Source organism: Ailuropoda melanoleuca, chromosome 4 (assembly GCF_002007445.2).
Source record: "Ailuropoda melanoleuca isolate Jingjing chromosome 4, ASM200744v2, whole genome shotgun sequence".
NCBI classification, from domain to species: domain Eukaryota; kingdom Metazoa; phylum Chordata; class Mammalia; order Carnivora; family Ursidae; genus Ailuropoda; species Ailuropoda melanoleuca.
The window spans coordinates 65,436,625-65,454,599 of record NC_048221.1 but is presented as its reverse complement, the minus strand read 5'-3'; the positions used below and the strand labels follow the sequence as shown (position 1 = coordinate 65,454,599).

Sequence of the window (17,975 nt, the reverse complement as noted above, 5' to 3'; positions counted from 1 at the left end):
AGGGTTATTACGCTAAGTGAAATAAGTCAAATAGAGAAAGAAATACCGTATGATTTCACTTTTATGTGGAATATAAAAAACAAAAAACAAAACAAATGAATTAAAAAAAAAGCAGAATCAGACCTACAAATACAGAGAACAAACTGGTGGTTGCCAGAGAAAGGGGGGTGAGGGATGGGTGCAATGGGTGAGGGGGAGTGGGAGGTATGGGCTTCCAGTTATGGAATGAATGAGTCACAGGGATAAAAGCTACAGCATAGGAAATGTACTTGACGCACTGATAGCACTGGATGGTGGCAGATGGGAGCTACACTTGTGAGCGGAGCACGATGTGCAGAGTTGTTGAATCACTGTGTTGTACGACTGAAACTCATGTAATAGGCATGTCAACTATACTCAAATTTTAAAAAATTAAAATAAAAATAATCAGATTGCTCCGGCCTAGCTTGAGACTGTCCAGTGGCTCCCTATCACACTCAGAATAACATCTCACCTCCTTGCCAAGACTTAGAGGCCCCGCTTGTGTGTTCAGATTCCAGTCCTCCCACTCTTCTGCTCATTCACCAACCTCCACCTTCAGACTTTCTTGCTGTTCTTTGAACTCATCCCTGCCTGGGGCCCTTTGCATTTGGTCTTTCCTCTGCCTGGAATACTTACTTGTCCCCCAGATCCTCACTTGGCTGGCTCTTTTTTTCACCTTTCTGCTCAAAAGGCATCTTCTCAAAGAGGCCTTCCCATGACTCCATTTTATCATCTTCAGATTAATCTTGCTGTTGTTCCATTTTTATTGTCTTAAGTCTTCCCCACTAAAACTGACATGACGGAAGACCTTGTTTGTCTCATTTACTGCTTCATCACCAGTAACTAGAACAGGGCCTGACTTATTGTAGGAACTCAAATATTTGTTGAATGAACAAATAAATGAATGGATGAGTTATATAGTTTTCATTACCTGAACACTAAAGAAATGAAGTTTTTGTTTTGAGACCTAATTAAAAAAAAAAGTTTTTAAAGATTGTATTTATTTATTTTACAGAGAGAGAGCACAAGCAGGGGGAGGGGCAGAGGGAGAAGCACGCTCCCTACTGAGCAGGAAGCCTGATATGGGGCTTTATCCCAAGACCCTGGGATCATGACCTGAGCTGGAGGCAGATGCTTAACCGACTGAGCCACCCAGGCACCCCTTTTTTGAGACCTGATTTTTAAGAGGAATTTGTCACACAGGTCCTTCTATAAAAGGTACAATAAAATGGAAGACATTTTCATCTGTATAGTTCATAGATTATTAACAACAGTGTATCATTTATTTCAGCATTCTAAAATATATTTAGTATTTCTAAAAATGTGGAATCAGTAAGAAAGTTACCTTAAATTTTAGTGCTTAAAAAATATCTCCTAACTGGGCAAGACTTGAGTTTATCAATTATTAAATATTACTAAATATGTGTTGAGCATGAAAAGCACCTGCTGCTGGGCTTATCTCATGGCTAAGCCAACGTCATCCTTGTTCTTATCTGTGTCCCCCGACAGCCCTCCTCTTCCTTGCTGAGCATAAAACCTACTTTTTTTTTCCCCACAAAGACCAGTTTCAGACCATTTCTGACGTTGACCCAGAGGCCTCAGGACACTCATGGCCCCTCATGGCTGAGGGCCAGCCTGGTCATGCTGTAGGGCTCTCCAAACTGCCTGCTGGGTGCTCTGGGGCAAACAATGAGACACCGGCTCTAGCCTTTCAGGAGTGTATGGGTCAGCAAGCGAGAGAATACATTTGCACCAGAAGAGTTCTAACCCTAAGTGAAATAAGTCTCCCATCTGTTCCCTTCCTTAACTTCTCTATTTTTGTTGATGTAATTTTTCCATCTTTGTGACTAATCGATGAATAAGACATTTAAGAGGAAGAGCTGGTTGGAAGAAGAACATAATGACTTTATTTGAGGTTAAGTTTGAGGTTTCGGTGGGACAGGCTGTGCTGAGTCAACCAACTGAGGACCCTGCCTTGGAGAGGTCTTTCTGATCTGCCTCATTTTTGATTCAGGCGCTCATCCCAATGATCACAGCAGCTTTGGAACCATCTCTGGGCTGAATCTCTCCTTCCCAATCTAGTCGGGGATAGCTTTGGGGTGACAGCTTTGTACAGATTCTATCTATTGGTAGCATAGATTGAAATAAGGAAGTCAAGAGGCAGAGATGACTTAGAGGGAGATTAAAAATGTAGATTTCTACATACTAAGTATGAGGCACCAATGCGTCAAGTAAATGAAAATATCCAGTAGAAAGGCTGAGAGGAATGGCTGGGAGGTGGGAGAGAAAGGGTCATGGAAAGTGACTTAGAAGGAGGAGTCATCACGGGGGTGTGGTGATAGGTGAAAGATAAAGAACGATGAGATATCTTGGGACCAAGGGATAGGAAGAGCACCATTGGTTGAGTCTCAGGAAAATGCCTACGCTTAAGGGGAGGGGAGCAATAAAGAGACAAGAAGCTGTCACTCTAGGAAAGAAATTGGATAAAGCAGGCTTAAGAGCTAAAGGACGTTTCAAGAAAGAAGTGGCCAATTCTGTCATATTTTACTGAGAAGTTGAGAAGAACGAAAGAAAAATGGCTTTGGCAATTGAGATGATAATTATAATGAAAAGTATCCAAGGAAATGAACTGGAAATGCCTTTCTCTGGCTAATGATGTTGCCAGAGATTGATTTACTGCCCACATCAAAGCCATGTTGACATGATGTGTGTGTTTCCATTCTTAAGAAGGTATCATTAATAGCAGAGCAGCTAAAAAAGCCAGTTAGATTCAGCTAAAATATGAATGCTTCTCATATTAATCAGACTGTGACTTATGACCAAAATACCTAAATAACAGACACTAACCTGTGATACCTTTTTTCACCCAGAAGGTAACGATACTGGGCATAGAAGAGAGAACTTTTCTTGACACAGATTCCATCATAATGATATCTGAAAAATAAAGGTTGTCTTCAAGATTATGTCAAATCACTGACATGCTTTACAGAAGCCACAAAATAGACTAGCTAATGAAGATCTGAGTTTTATCTACGACACCATTTATTAGCTCTGTTGGGTAGACAATTGCATACTATTCCACACACATTAGCTTTGAAACGGGCTCGCAAGTGTTTTACTCTGCTTTCCCAATTTAGAACACACCAGTCTTAGAGAGGTGGAACAGGGAAAGCCTCTTGCTGCCACCACCATGAACCTTTTTAAAGTATAGGGGAGTGACACCCACGTTCCCTCTCCCGGGAACCAGGCTCGGATTCTTACAAACCCAAGAAGGAAGTCGGCTCTTGCCCTGCAGCCCAGGCACTTTGCTGAGCTGGGAAAATGCAGCTGCTTGTCTAGGCTCACAGCAGCAGAACAAAATTTTTTCAAATGAACTATTACCCAATGTTTAGTTTGGCAAACGCTTCAGCTGTCTTCATTCCCTTGTGGGTAGCAGGCCCCTTTCTTAATTTGGCTTCCATCCCTTCTCACTGATTTTCTGATCTCACTGATTTCTCCTGATTTCTCTTTATTTAAAAGAAATAACAAATAACAATAGTAATTGAGTGACAATTAAAATACGATGCACCTGATAACACTGGAATTTCCTTTTGCTTTAAAAATACATGGAGCCTGGGTCCCTGGTCTCCGGAAAATGATTCAAATATGCCAACTAGGTGAATACTTAGAAATTTTAGTTCAAAGAAAAATTAACAGTTCTATAACTCTGTGTGTATTTAAATATTTCAATGGACACCTACATGTCTAAACATTTTAAGTGTTGAAACAAGAAAACATTGTGACTTTCATATTTCAACAAAATACCTAAGAAAGTAGAAACTACTATTTGGTTCTAGTGTCACCCAAATTATTCCAGGCACTAGGGTTTCATTTGAATCATGGGAACTCTTTGATAGTGTTGATATTTCTAGTTTGCTTAGTTTTGCATTTTTGTGTCACCCATTTTGTGATTTTTCAAAATGTTTGTTTCTAACATTTCAAATAAAACAAAAATGATAAGCCTACCTGGCACTTCCTCTCGTGCCTAGCCTCCGGGTGCCGAGATCAGGAAAAACCAAATGCACAAGCTAAAAGAATAAACCAGATTTAAAGCTGCAATTGGAAAATTTAGAAACAAAACTTATAGTTTCTCTTCTTATAACGTTTCAATTGTATTTCCTCTTTTTTTTTATTATAAAGAAAATATATGTAAATGAAATTTGGAAAAAGTCAGACAAGTATAGGGACAAAAATATACCATTCAGAGGAAACTGCCATTGAAAACTCAGTGTGGTTCCTTCCAGTCTTTTTTCTTTTTTAAAGATTTATTTTATAGAAAGAGAGCACGTGAGACGGGGGGAGGGGCAGAGGGAGAAGGAGAAGAGAAGCAGATTCCCTGATGAGCGTGGAGCCCCTCACAGGGCTAGATGTCAGGACTCGGAGATCTGGGCCTGAATGGAAACCAAGAGCTGTTTTCTTAACCAACTGAGTCACCCAGGCTCCCCTTTCCAGTTTTTATTTTCAAGCCTCAATATATGTATGGATTCCTTGGGTATACATAGGAAACAACTGGTGTCACACAATTAGCATGTGTGCAGTTTTGCTTTTGATTTTCTCCCCTCCACAGTGTATCATAAACATTTCCCCTTGTCATTGAGAATTCTCTAAAAATAAGGGGTTAAAAGCTGCATAAGAGTCCATCATGTGAGCTGCCATAATTTTATTATTTTCTTCTTTTTCCAATGTAATAGTAATTTTCACATTTTATTATTCATTTGTTTACCTATCTTTTTTGTTTGTTTTAAAGGTTTTGGTAGCAAATGCTCTCAAAATATTGAATAACATAGCTACTTCTGACTCAACTTCTCATCTCCCAGATATGTTTTTGATGTGTTTTGTTAGTGCTAATATTATATTTATGACTAATTACATTAAAAAATAGAAGTCTTTTCCATTTTCCTAATTAGAAGAGGTTCATGACATGCATGGTATCCAAGTGTATGTCTGTTTGAAAGTGGAAATACTGGAGCATGGCGGAATTAGAAAAATACAGAGTATGGAAGGCATGGTGTTTCAAGCAGTCAAGTAATGATTTCCACTATTTTTCTCGAATCCCCTCCATAATCATTCAGCTTCTGCTTGCTTTCTTGTTAATATCCCTCTTTCTTTTTTCCTTTTTTTTTTTTTTTAAGATTTTATTTATTTGAGAGAGTGTGAGAGAGACCAGGAATGGGGGGAGGAGCAGAGAGAGAGGGAGAAGCAGACTCCCTGCTGAACAAGGAGCCCGACGCAGGGCTCCATCCTAGAACCCTGAGATCATGACCTGAGCTGAAGGCAGATGCTTAACTGACTGAGCCACCCAGGCACCGGCCCCCTTCTTTTTTTCTTAACTGCTAAGCAGCAGGATTTGACAGTGTTGTATAATGTTTCTCCTGCCTGGTTCTAGGCCCTACGTCTTCCTATGGGAAGCCACCCAAGCCTAGGTGTAGAGGAAGAAAAATCAAGGAACAGGAAAAGCAAGTCTTGACAAGTAAACACCAAGGTTGTGAGGCCAAATCGAGAGGTTCCTTCAGGGAAGGGGTCCAAAATGTACAGATGAAGAATAAATGATAAAAGAAAAAGTCAGCAAGTCTAAAAATGCAGAATTAGAAGCCAGAAATTCCTACTTTCAACCACAGGTTCTGGAAATTCCATCACCTCTTAAGAAAATCACTTAAAACCTTCCCTCTCTATCTAGTTGTAAAATCATAGGTACCCAAAAGAATTGATATAAACTATGCAGCAGGCTCAGATTCAAGGCCCTGGGAAATAATCTGGTGTTTTGGAGGGAGAAGCAGAAATAAATTGCCTAGTTGTCTGGCAGCATAAAAATCTGCACATTTTATTTTATTGAGTAATTCCAACCCCAGACTGTCCTGTGATTTCATTTTATGATCAGGTACACCACAGTTAAATGTAAAAACCAACCGAGGTGATTATTTCAAAAAAAAAGGTAATAAGTAAGAAATGTATATTTAATATATGGACAGTTCACATAAATTAATGGGAAAACAACAATACCCCAATAGAAAATGGTCTGGTGATAATATGCATACACACAAGATCCATATGACCAAAATACATGCAAAAGTGTTTACCTTCCCTAATCATCCAATCAGTGCAAGTTAAAACAGCTAAATATAGTACTTAACCAACACATTTTCTAGGTTAAAAATATTAGGGATTTGGTTAAGAATATCAGGAACTACCATGAGGGCTGTGTATTGGTTACAATGGTCTAGAATCCCTCCTACGGAAGTTACCACCAAAAGATGGAGACTTATGGTGGAATAGAGAAAAATTATAAACAACCGAAATTTCCAATAAGGGAAATGGTTAAATGAATTCTGGGACATCCAAAAAGTGTTTGGCACCATTTTACAACATTTATTTAAAAAATATTTTAATGTGAAAATGTTTATGATATTCTAAGTTTAGATAAATGGGCATGTAATTATAAAAGTTAATTATTTCTTGAGTGCTTCCTATGTGCCAGGACCACTCAATTCTTTTTATATGTGTTCTCTCATTAATTTCTTAAAAGCATCTCGTAAGGTAGGTACTGTTATTAACATTATGAATCGTTTCATTTTACAGTTGATGATGTTGAGGCACAAAAAGATGAAATAACTTGCCCAGGGTTATAACCTAATTAGTCGGATTCGAGGCTTAGTTCTGTTAGAAAGTACACCATATTGCAAAATCAACAATACAAGAAACAACAAGTATTGGTGAGGATGTGGAGAAAAAGGAACCCCCGTGCAGTGTGGGTAGGAAGGTAAACTGGTGCAGCCACTGTGGAAAACAGTGTGGAGGGTCCTCAGAAAGTTAAAAATAGAACTACTCTATTATCCAATAATCACACTACTGGGTATTTACACAAAAAAATTTTTAAACACCCCACGAATTTAAAGGGATACACGGGCCCCTATGTTTATTACAGCATTATTTACAATAGCCAAACTACAGAAGCAGCCCAATAATGGAATATTATTCTGTGACAAAAAAGAATGAAATCTTGCCATTCGCAATGACTTGGATGGAGCTAGAGAGTATAATGCTAAGCAAAATAAGTCAGTCAGAGAAAGACAAATATCATATGATTTCACTCATATGTGGAATTTAAGAAACCAAACAAACATGGGAAAAAAGAGAGAGAGAGAACAGATAATACAAGAAACAGACTCTTAACTGTAGAGAACAAACTGATGGTTACCATAGGGAAGGAGGATAAGGGGGAGGGGAAAATAGGGAATGGGAATTAAAGAGTATACTTATTATGATGAAAAAAATGATAAAAAAATACCGTATTGCATGCTGTCTGTCTATCCACCTGTCCATTCACCTCTCAGTCCACCTATTCATACATCAATCTTTCAATCCATTCATCCACATAGTATCTATACAACAGGATGAGACATGAACATAACAGACAGCAGATAGCAAAGTGAATTCTGAGACACACATCTTAGGGACCTTGTACCTCAGGCATTTAGCTAAAATTGGGTTTTTTATTTTTTTTAATTAACTAATTAATTAATTAATTATTTTAAAGGTCCATACTTTTTTTTTTTTAAAGATTTTATTTATTTATTTGACAGAGATAGACAGCCAGCGAGAGAGAGAACACAAGCAAGGGGAGTGGGAGAGGAAGAAGCAGGCTTCCCAGCAGAGGAGCCTGATGTGGGGCTCGATCCCAGAACGCTGGGATCATGCTCTGAGCCGAAGGCAGACGCTTAATGACTGAACCACCCAGGCGCTCCTAAAATTGGGTTTTTTAAAACCCTAATAAGTCTCAACTCAAATCACTCATGATGAAATGGAGAGAGGAGGAGGTCTAAGGGGATTTCTTGTGGCAAATAACCTTTTTACCTGTGGAGGGTGTGTGGGACAGAGTGTGGCTCAATCATCTCAGGCCTAGCAGAAGACGATTCACAGATTCACTTGAAGAACTCTTTGTGAGGCCCCTGGAGTTAGTGTCTGGCTCTGGCATAGGACTCCTGATAGACTGTGGGCAGGCAGGCCAGTGCACTTGGTGGACAGGCAGAGGAGAGTGGCTACCACCCTGGTTTCAGCCGGCACACCCACAGTCTGTTTAGACCAAGAATGTCTGAGTAGTTCCTATGGCCAAAAGTTGTCTACATGTGGGAAAGAGCTGGCACATGGAAGAGCCTGGACTTTGCCCAGCAAAAGACCCCCAGAATGGACAGTCAGGCTGCAGAAAGAGTCATTGACCAACACAAGGAATGCACACTAGAACATTCCCAAGGGCTGTTCTGAAGAAGCCACCAAAAGGACCAGGAAACAAGAGTCTGCCTGGCCCCCAACGTGTGAAGCTGAGCAGTAGGAGTTTTCCAGCCATTTTTACCTCCCCCGATTCCAGAGGGGTCAAACCAACCCCCAGCAAGTTGTGGGGAGGAGAGATAGGGAGGGAAGAAGCAGCCCCGCGCCTAGTCCTTTGCAGGCAAGAAGCCATCCTGGAGGAGATAAAATAAAGATTCCACTTTAAACTCAATTCAGTTTGATATTATATGGGACTGGACATACTAAGCATCAGACTGATACCATGTGGTAAATTAAGAGTGACAACAGGGCTTTGTATCACCCAAGGACTAGAGAGGTCACACTGTATGCTCACATGCTGATTCAGGAGTGGAGGAGAAACCACCCAATGACCAGGTTCAAAGCACCATGGGAAATGAAGACAAACTCACTGTGCAATTAGTCCCTTAGCTCCTGCTGGTCACATGTGTGTGCATGTGTGCACAAACTTGCAAATAAACTATATGCATGTGGCTACAGCTCTGGACAGTGAGGCTATAGCCAGGATTGATCTTCCTCTTTTTATAGTTTTCTGTAATTTTTACACTTTCTATAAAGGGGACTGTAATACTTTATAATCAGAAAAACATCAGTAAATGTTATTTTTAAAAAGAAAGTCGGTGTTATGGAAATTCCCTAATCCATGTGAGTTATCACTTGCACCAAGAATGAGCACTACCCATCATCTGCCCAGGGCTGCCAAAAAGAGCAAGAAACATTCCGACATCTGCACAGGAACTTGATGTGGAATCTGGAATCAACTCAATTCCCAGGGGAAGAGGGAGGAAATGAGAATTGGGTATTTTGTTGTTTCTCTTGTAAACATGCTTTGGGATCATATCCTTTTCCCCTTCCTCTCCCTAGTCCATTAGTCACCAATTCGGCAATAAGGGTCCCTTCCCAACAAGGGCTCCGCTGAATGGCCTGTTCTTCAGGCAACCCCCCAATGAGAACTGAAAGTTAGTGGTCTTAAAGAATGGATTCTAAGGCAAGCATTAAGATGAAAAATGCTAAATAAATGCCTATTGCTGCACACTGGAATCTCTTTTTAACTTTTCCTTTGGAATACTCTGCAATGAGACTACCCTAGAGGGGACACAACTTACAAGAAACTCTTAAAAAGGATTTTGAAAAACAGGCTTTGATTTCTGAGAAAAGGAAGTAGAGATCTTACAGAGACTAAACATGTCACGCTCAAGTCACACCGCTTTCATCTGATCAAGTTGCCAGGCAGGTGGATAAAGAAAATGCTGTAGAGCCAGGGGACCCAGGAATGGGTCCCCTTGAGGAAGTGTCCCAGGCTGCCAAGTGATGAAATGATAAGCTAGCCGAGGGAATTCCTGGCTGGCCGGAAAAACCTTCCTTAGGGACACCTTGTGAGCACAGGGACGCCTTGTGAGCACAGGGACACCTTGTGAGCGCAGGGACACCTTGTGAGCGCAGGGACGCCTTGTGAGCGCAGGGACGCCTTGTGAGCACAGGGACGCCTTGTGAGCACAGGGATGCCTTGTGAGCACAACGTTTTGTACATACTCATATTGCTTTTGCTTATTGAATGAGGGGTAAGAGATATGCATTTCAAATATGGGAGATTCACCAGGTTGAGAAGACTGGATGACCTACAAGATTCAAGAAGATACTGGTAAGCAGAACTTCAGATTGAAACTAAGAAGCTAAAATATAGGAATAAGGGAGTGGCTGCTCCTGGGTTCAAATAGTTACCTGTATAATGACAATAATCTGACAATAATATTTTATATTTATGTAGAGTATTTCACAGTGTCCAAAGCAGTTTTGAGGGGGTAGCTTAATTTTAATTCACGTGAAAAAATACTTAAGAGTTATTTTTGTTGACCACAAGCTTAAAATGAAACCAACAGAGTGGCATGGAAGGACAAAAGCCAATAGTAGCTCTCCCCCCATAAAACAAAGAGCCTCTGTCATCGAGCACTCCTAAGGTACTGGGTTGTACCCCTTAGGGCTATCTACCTTTTAAGAAGAACATTGGTAAATTGAAGTCATAATGAAACAAGTGGGCAGGAAAGTAAAAATTTGGGAGCTGAGGAATATTCAGTGTGGAGAAGGGAAGACAAGGAGATGTAAAAAATTGGTTCAAGTTTTTGAGCAGCTGAAATATTAGAAGATTCTCCTATGTATTTTATTATTATCAAAAGTGCAGGACTTCCACCAATGACTCTGTATCAGGGATGAAGACTTTGGCTAGAGGAGTGGATCTAAAAATGTCAATGTTTTGGAAACAACATTGGAATCCACAGAATTGCTTGTGGGAGGGTAACCTGGAGCAGCCACTTTGGAAAACAGTTTGGCCCCATCCCCAGACACCAGTCGCACACCCCCTTAGCCTGCAAGGTTCATCCCTGGACATACACGCCTAAAAGAACACCGTCATGTGCACAGCAGGAAATACACACATGAATGTTCACAACTGCAAAAACCGGAAACAATCCAAATGCTCATCAGTAGGACAGCAGATGAGTAAATTGTGAAATATTACACAATGGTCAAATGAATCTAGATGAACCTTAATACAATATTAAGTGGACAAAGTCCCAAAGATGACAAATAACATGATACCTCTTTTTAAAAAGTTAAGCAACAAAAATTAAAAATATGCTTTTTAGAAATACATATATGAAACAGGTTAGACAAAGCTAAATACCATATGATCTCACTTATATAGGAACCTAAAAAACAAAAACAAAACAACAACAACAAAACAAACTCACAGATACAGAAAACAGGTTGGTGGTTGACAGAGGCAAGGGGCAGGGGAGTGGGCAAAAGTGGTAAAGGTGGTCGAAAGGTTAAAAAATACACATAAATGCACCAAAACTCTTTTTTAAAAAGCAAGGTAATGACGAACAGGTTGATGATTCCCACCAGTGGGGCAGGGCAGGGAGATGGGATATGGGGCAACTGGTGCAGTGGTTCACTGGGGTGGTCGGTTCACAGATGTTACTCCATTGTTAAAAAGAAGTAAATACCCAGATGGAATTAGGCCATGCATAAACCCACGATGACAGTGTGTCATGAACCAATTCAGTTCTGTCCATCTGGGGGCCACTGAAAAGAGGGAGAAGGCACAAAAAAAGGAAAGAGGGAAGGGAGGGATGGAAGATACTGATTTGACATCGTTGCGGTCCGGTCAGCAAGCTCCTTGTCACCCACATCATTTCAGCCCAAGTCAAGTAGCTACCCAAAGCAGTATGGTTGTATAGGTTGTGAGCTGCACAAAGGTCCCTGATGAGGAGTTGAGCAAGTTTTCATCAGCCTGTGCTCTACTTGCTGAGCAAGATCCTGGGGCAGGACCGTGTTTGCCCAGAGGAAGAGCACAGAAGTGTGCTACCCCATCACCCAGTTCTAAGCCTGACTGTCTCTGCCCAGAGAGGGCATTTTGTTCTCATAAAATTTTAGCTCCAGCCAGAGGTGTTCTCAAAGGGATCTTGCATGGAGTTGGAACAGGTGACTTCCAAGGTCTCTTTTAACTCAAGGATATTTTTGAGGGAAAAACAAGTGGGAGAACTGACCCACAATTCAGGAGACTGTATTTGAACCCTAGGGGAGCAAAATTTGCTACCAGAAAATGTATCTCTTTGGTATGTGGATTATTTTAAGGTGATTATTTTTAAGAAAGAGAAGGCTCAGGAAGAACCTTCGACTTTTCCCCTATCACCAAAAGAATTTAGAGGACCTGCTATCTTTTTCTTCTTCTTCTTTTTTAAAGATTTTATTTATTTATGTGACAGAGAGACAGCCAGCGAGAGAGGGAACACAGCAGGGGAGTGGGAGAGGAAGAAGCAGGCTCCCAGCGGAGGAGCCTGATGTGGGACTTGATCCTGGAATGCCGGGATCACACCCTAAGCCAAAGGCAGACGCTTAAGGACTGCGCTACCCAGGCGCCCCCCTGCTATCCTCTAAGGGAGGTATTACTGTAGATAACTACAGTACAATACAAATGAACTGTGAAAGATAGGGAGGAATTTAGCAAAATCTGTTAAAATTCTTCTCTTTGTTTCTGTATGGCCCAGCTAACATTTGTTTACCAAACATTTACTCTTTTCATCTTCCTATGAATTGCATTCTTTCCTTTTTGAAGTCCCACTTTCCTACCCTCTTCTCCCTTGGTCTAGATGGCTATAAGCCTCAATGGCCTGACTGCCAGCTGGGCCATAGTGAGCGCCCACACATACGTAATTAAATTTGATTTTCTCCTGTTGATTTGTCTCTTGTCAATTTAAATCTTAGACCAACCAAAAGAACCTGAAAGAGTACAGGAAAAAAAAAACAACAAAACACCACCCAAGCATTGCAACTAGCTGTGCTATCCTCAGCCTTAATCACTGCTGGTTTGTTTTCTTGACTTCTAATGTTACCTGCTTCAGCCAATGGCTGTGGCACAAGACAAAGCATTGAAGATGCCAACTGTTTCCTCCCCGCCCACATGTCTTTCCTGCAGGCCTCTCTTGCCCACAGACTGTTACGGTATCAAGCACTGGAGCAGAGGGCCAGGTATAACATCATGGGAAGCACCATCCAAGCAGCCATAATGGGAAATCAGGAAGCCAGTGAAGGAAGTTGGCTTCTGGGAAGAGGCATGAGCAGGCCGGTGGAAAGAAGCAGAGTTCCAGTGGTTTAAGGATATACCAGAGAGAAAGAAAGGAGATGCCTGGTGACTTAGAATCTAGGTGTGGGCTGTCTGAGATGGGACCCACCAGCCACATGTGGCTATTGCACACTTGAAATGTGGCTAGTTCAAGCTGAGATGGACTCTACATGTAAAGTACACACAGATTTTTGAGATTTGGCATGAAGAATGAAAAAGTAACTCAATGATTTCATAATATCGATTCCACATTGAAATAATATTTTGAATATTTTGGATTAAATTTCAAAATAATAAAAAACTTCACATTTTAAAAGACTTCAAAAATGAGGATAGTAGGATATTTTAAATTATATCTGTGGCTCCTGTTACATTTCTATTAGGCAGCAATGGGCTAGACTCTATGAAGGCCAAACTTTTTATAATAGGATTTAATGAGATATCCCTTCCCCTTTAAAAAAATTCTCCTTCTGGTGTCTGTCTATTCCTAAAAACCAGTCTGTCTATTCCTAAAAACCGGTTGGAAAAGTGCCTTGAAAAATAAATATGACTCAATGATTGGAAGTTATTATTGTTAGTTTAATAATGATTAAGTCCTGTGATTCTATTAATTATTTCCATCAACAAATCCTACTGACTGTTTCCCGAATAGAGCCAGAATTTGACCTCTTCTCACTGCTGCATTCCTGCCCAGTCTCCCCACACCTGGCTCCTCTCACCTCCCTGATTTGACTTCAAGGTGCTGGGGATCATTCTGGTCCTCCCTCGCTGTTCTCCTTCCTTCAGCTGTTGCAGCTTCCTTGCTGCTTGTGCTCCTTCTTCCCTCACGGCTTTTGCACGGGCTCTGCCTGCACTGCTCTTGTTTATATCCACATACACTCACTGCCTATCTCTTCAAAGTCTGGACTCATACTTCTGAGGGAGGCCTTCCCTGGTTGCTTTCCCTGAAATTACAACTCTTACACACACACACACACACACACACACACACACACCCCTTATCTCCTTCTGTTCTATTATTTCCCTTAGCATTTATACTATCTAATATACTATGTATTTTATCTTATGTTTCAGTCTCCTTCTACTGTAATAAATTTAGTAAGGGCAGACATTTTTCTCTGTCTTGCTCATTATTGTATTCCCAGCATCTAAAACAGTGCCTGGCACAGAGCAGCTGCCCAATAAATTTGTTGTATGTAGAGGGTCTCAGTGACTGTCCTTGTGCTAATGTTTGCTGTATATTATATGGTCTACACAAAGTTCCTGACAGAGCTCTTAACCTCCAGAGGAGATATTTAAGAGCTAATGGATTCTCTAAGTACAACCAAATTATAGGAAGCACCAGCTGTCTGACATCACAAGTGGCTCTTGGAGTTTGTGTGGTGCTAAGTGTTGGCATTTCTTTCCCCTTTTTTTTTTTTAAAGACTTATTTATTTTAGAAAGAGCGTGCACGTGAGCTTGAGTGGGAGGGCCAGAGGGACAGGGAGAGAGAATCTGGAGCAGACTCCCCGCTGAGCATGGAGCCCAACATGAGGCTCCATCTCACCACCATGAGACCACGACCTGAGCCAAAATCAAGAGTCAGACTTAATCAACTGCACCACCCTGGCATCCCAAGTGTTGGCATTTCTATGCAGAAAATAATGGCCCAGCAAACCTGAGTTTTTGGAGTATTTGGAGCTGCCACGGTTGCCTTTTCTTAGGCACCGCCTGTTCCTTACCTTTCCTGGCCCCTCACTATGAAATGTGGACAAAGGACAGAACAGCTTTTCAAGGAAGATGAAGGAGTATACTAACCATCTGTTTGGCTTCCCAGAGTGAAGCCAGTTATTCCCACTGAGAACCCATTAGACCCAAATAGATTTTAACATTTCCTCATTAATCCACTTGCATACATTTTTTTTTTTTTTAACTCAGTGAGCACTGTATTTTTGTCATTACAACCTACCTTCCCAAAGGTGGCTGGGTTGACTTGCTGCTGAGCATTTTGACCACAGGTCTCCACATAAATCTCATATATCAGGCATCGAGGCACACTGTACCCTTCACAGATACAGAAGTTGTCAACCAACCTGGGGGGAGAGGGAGACAAGGCAGAGGAAACTGGCATCAGTTTCTCTAGGGCAGAACATTTTGATAAGGATCAACAGACACAGGTGTGGGATCCAAGGAAATGAAACCTGTTTAAGTTATTGAATGCAAAGGCTCACCAATCAGTGTCAACAATGTACCTTTTTGTTCTCAGCCCAGAGTTAAGTGTATTGATTGTGGGTCTTTATTTTTTTTATTAAATCTTTAATTTTAATTCCAGTATCATTAACTGTTATAGTAGGTTTCAGGCATACCATATAGTGATTCTACAATTCTATACATTACTCAGCATTCATCATGGTAAGTGTACTCTCTTAATCCCCATCACCTAATTCATTTGTCCCCCCTCCCCCCTCCTCTGGGAAACATCAGTTTGTTCTCTATAGTGAAGAGTCTGTTTCTTGGTTTGTCTTTCTTTATTTTTCTCTTTGCTCATTTGTTTTGTTTCTTAAATTCCACATATGAGTAAACTCAAATGGTATTTGTCTTTCTCTGACTTATTTTGCCCACCCAGCATTACACTCTCTAGCTCCATCTGTGTTGTTGCAAATGGCAAGATTTCAGTCTTTTTTATGGCTGAATAATATTTCATTTGTGTATATCCCACAACTTTATCCATTCATCTATTGATAGATAATTGGGCTGCTTCCATAGTTTGCTTATTGTAAATAATTCTGCAATAAACAGGAGTGCGTGTGTATTTTTGAATTCGTGTTTTTGTATTTTTTGGGTAAATACCTAGTAGTATGCTTACTGGATCATAGGGTAATTCTATTTTTAACTTTCTGAGAACCCTCCATACCATTTTCCACAGTACCTGCACCATTTTGCATTTTAATTATGGGTCTCTAGATAATCAATATGGTGGGTTTTTATTGTTTTGTTTGTTTGTTTTTTGTCTGTTTTTGTTTTTGGCATGTAGACATATTAAAAAGAAGCCCAAATTATTGGCTCAGCAGACCCTGTTGTATGTCTTGTTGTAAAGGTTGCAGCCCAGATCTCTATAGCTATAACAGTGAGGGTTATTTACTTGCTCTATCACCCCTGCAGGCTTGCCAGTCCCTGTGTGCCTGTGACCCAGGGCACGTGTGCAACGCTTTGCCTCCCTCCCCTAGTTGTTTGCACAAATTTTTTTTTTTTTTTTAAAGATTTTATTTATTTATTCGACAGAGATAGAGAACAGCCAGAGAGAGAGGGAACACAAGCAGGGAGAGTGGGAGAGGAAGAAGCAGGCTCATAGTGGAGGAGCCTGATGTGGGGCTCGATCCCACAACACCGGGACCACGCCCTGAGCCGAAGGCAGACGCTTTAACCGCTGTGCCACCCAGGCGCCCCTGCACAAATTTTTAATCTGAGTAATTTAGGGCAGGCCACGATATTTTGATGCTTTAAATTGAGATGAGATGTAAGATGCAAGACACCAAGAGACAGGCCGTACACTTTCCCTCTCCAGCTGAGTGGCATTTATGTGTGATCTGCAGCATTCTCGGCCTCTGCTCAGGGTGGGGTCTTCCACTGCTCAAATGCTCCCATGCTTGGGGGGAGGCAGTGGTCACTTGGCAACGAGGGACTCTGCCTGTGGCTCACAGCCCACAGCCAGCCCTGTGGGGACAGCCGTGTCCCCGTTCCAGCAACTAGTGTGTGTGTGGGGCAAGAAGTGGGGGAGACTGAGGTCAGAAAGTGTGGTCTATGGTGACATCTGATCACAACGCTCCCTTTACTGGTTGAGGAGAGACTCTCAGGGTTCTCCTCATTCTTTTAGAGAAATATGCAAAGCAAGCCAGTATAATTTTTAAACACAGAAGAATTTTGTAGCAGGAAATTTACCAATACATCTCCTTTCTCATTAATGATGTACAGCTTATTTTCTGGGATGAGGCCCCCTGAGGCCCAAATTTACTTTCTCTGAGAGCTAAAGACACAATTGTTAACCCCATCGGCTTCCTAGTAAAAGGAAAACCAACATATGGGAGGTGGGGGAAATCTCTGGCCCTGTACACTGAGGCATACAAATCACCTACCACAGGCCAGGCGGCTTCCAACAACAGAAACTGGTTCTTTCACAGTTCTGGAGACTGAGAGTCCAAAACCAAGGTGTCGGTAGGGCTGGTTCCTTCCAGAGGCTCTGAAGGAGAATGTGTTGCATGCTATTCTCCCGGCTTCTGGTGGTCGCTGGACATCCTTGGCTTGTAGATGCGTCACACTCGTGTCTGCCTCCATCCTCACCTGGGCTTCCCTTCTTTGAGCGTCCTCTCTCCTCTTCTTATGATGACACCAGTGATTGGATTTGAGGCCCAGCTGAATCCAGTATGATCTCTTCTTAATTAGTTACAACTGCAAAGACCCTATTTCTGAATATGGTCACATTCTGAGCTTCCAGACAGATATGTATTTTGAGGAGACACTCTTCAGCCCAGTACCTGCCCAAGGAGTGGATTTTCCAAGGGTCTCCTTAACATCGTTGTGAGAACGTGCCACTTGACATACTTTATCATGGTTTAAATATGGCTGCTATGGCACCAATTATTGGCTCGATGTTGACTACAGGATGATGTCTCTCGGTGGGGAGGGGAGAGGCAACTTCATGCAACTAGGTGATTTTTATAAGTCTTTTGTTAAGAAACCACTCACTGATACGTGAAAAGTCTATACTTGAAGTATCACAAAAGATAGCTAGGCTTGGGGAGCTGCTGCAAAATGTGATAGATGTTAAGTTCAAACTCACTGTTGTTTATTTATAGCTACTACTGATTTAGTCATGCAATGGTCTCCTTAGAAAAGAAACACGCAAAATACTCCTTAAAATGAACTCTGGTTTAAATTTCTGCAAATGCTTCTTCCTCGTCACAGAAATTCATTTGTTCTAGGCCTCTATGAACTATTTCTTTCATTTTTTTT

General features: G+C 41.3%; 1 protein-coding gene across 1 annotated transcript in view; it reads right to left on the bottom strand.

The window, feature by feature from the left end:
* The window catches only part of RFX8 (RFX family member 8, lacking RFX DNA binding domain), a 68,459-nt gene that overhangs the window by 44,464 nt on the left and 6,020 nt on the right, over nucleotides 1–17,975 (bottom strand). Inside the window, exon 2 of the mRNA XM_011224912.3 lies at nucleotides 14,935–15,058. Coding sequence (XP_011223214.3) covers nucleotides 14,935–15,058 — 124 coding nt within the window. The remainder of the gene's footprint in view (nucleotides 1–14,934; nucleotides 15,059–17,975) is intronic.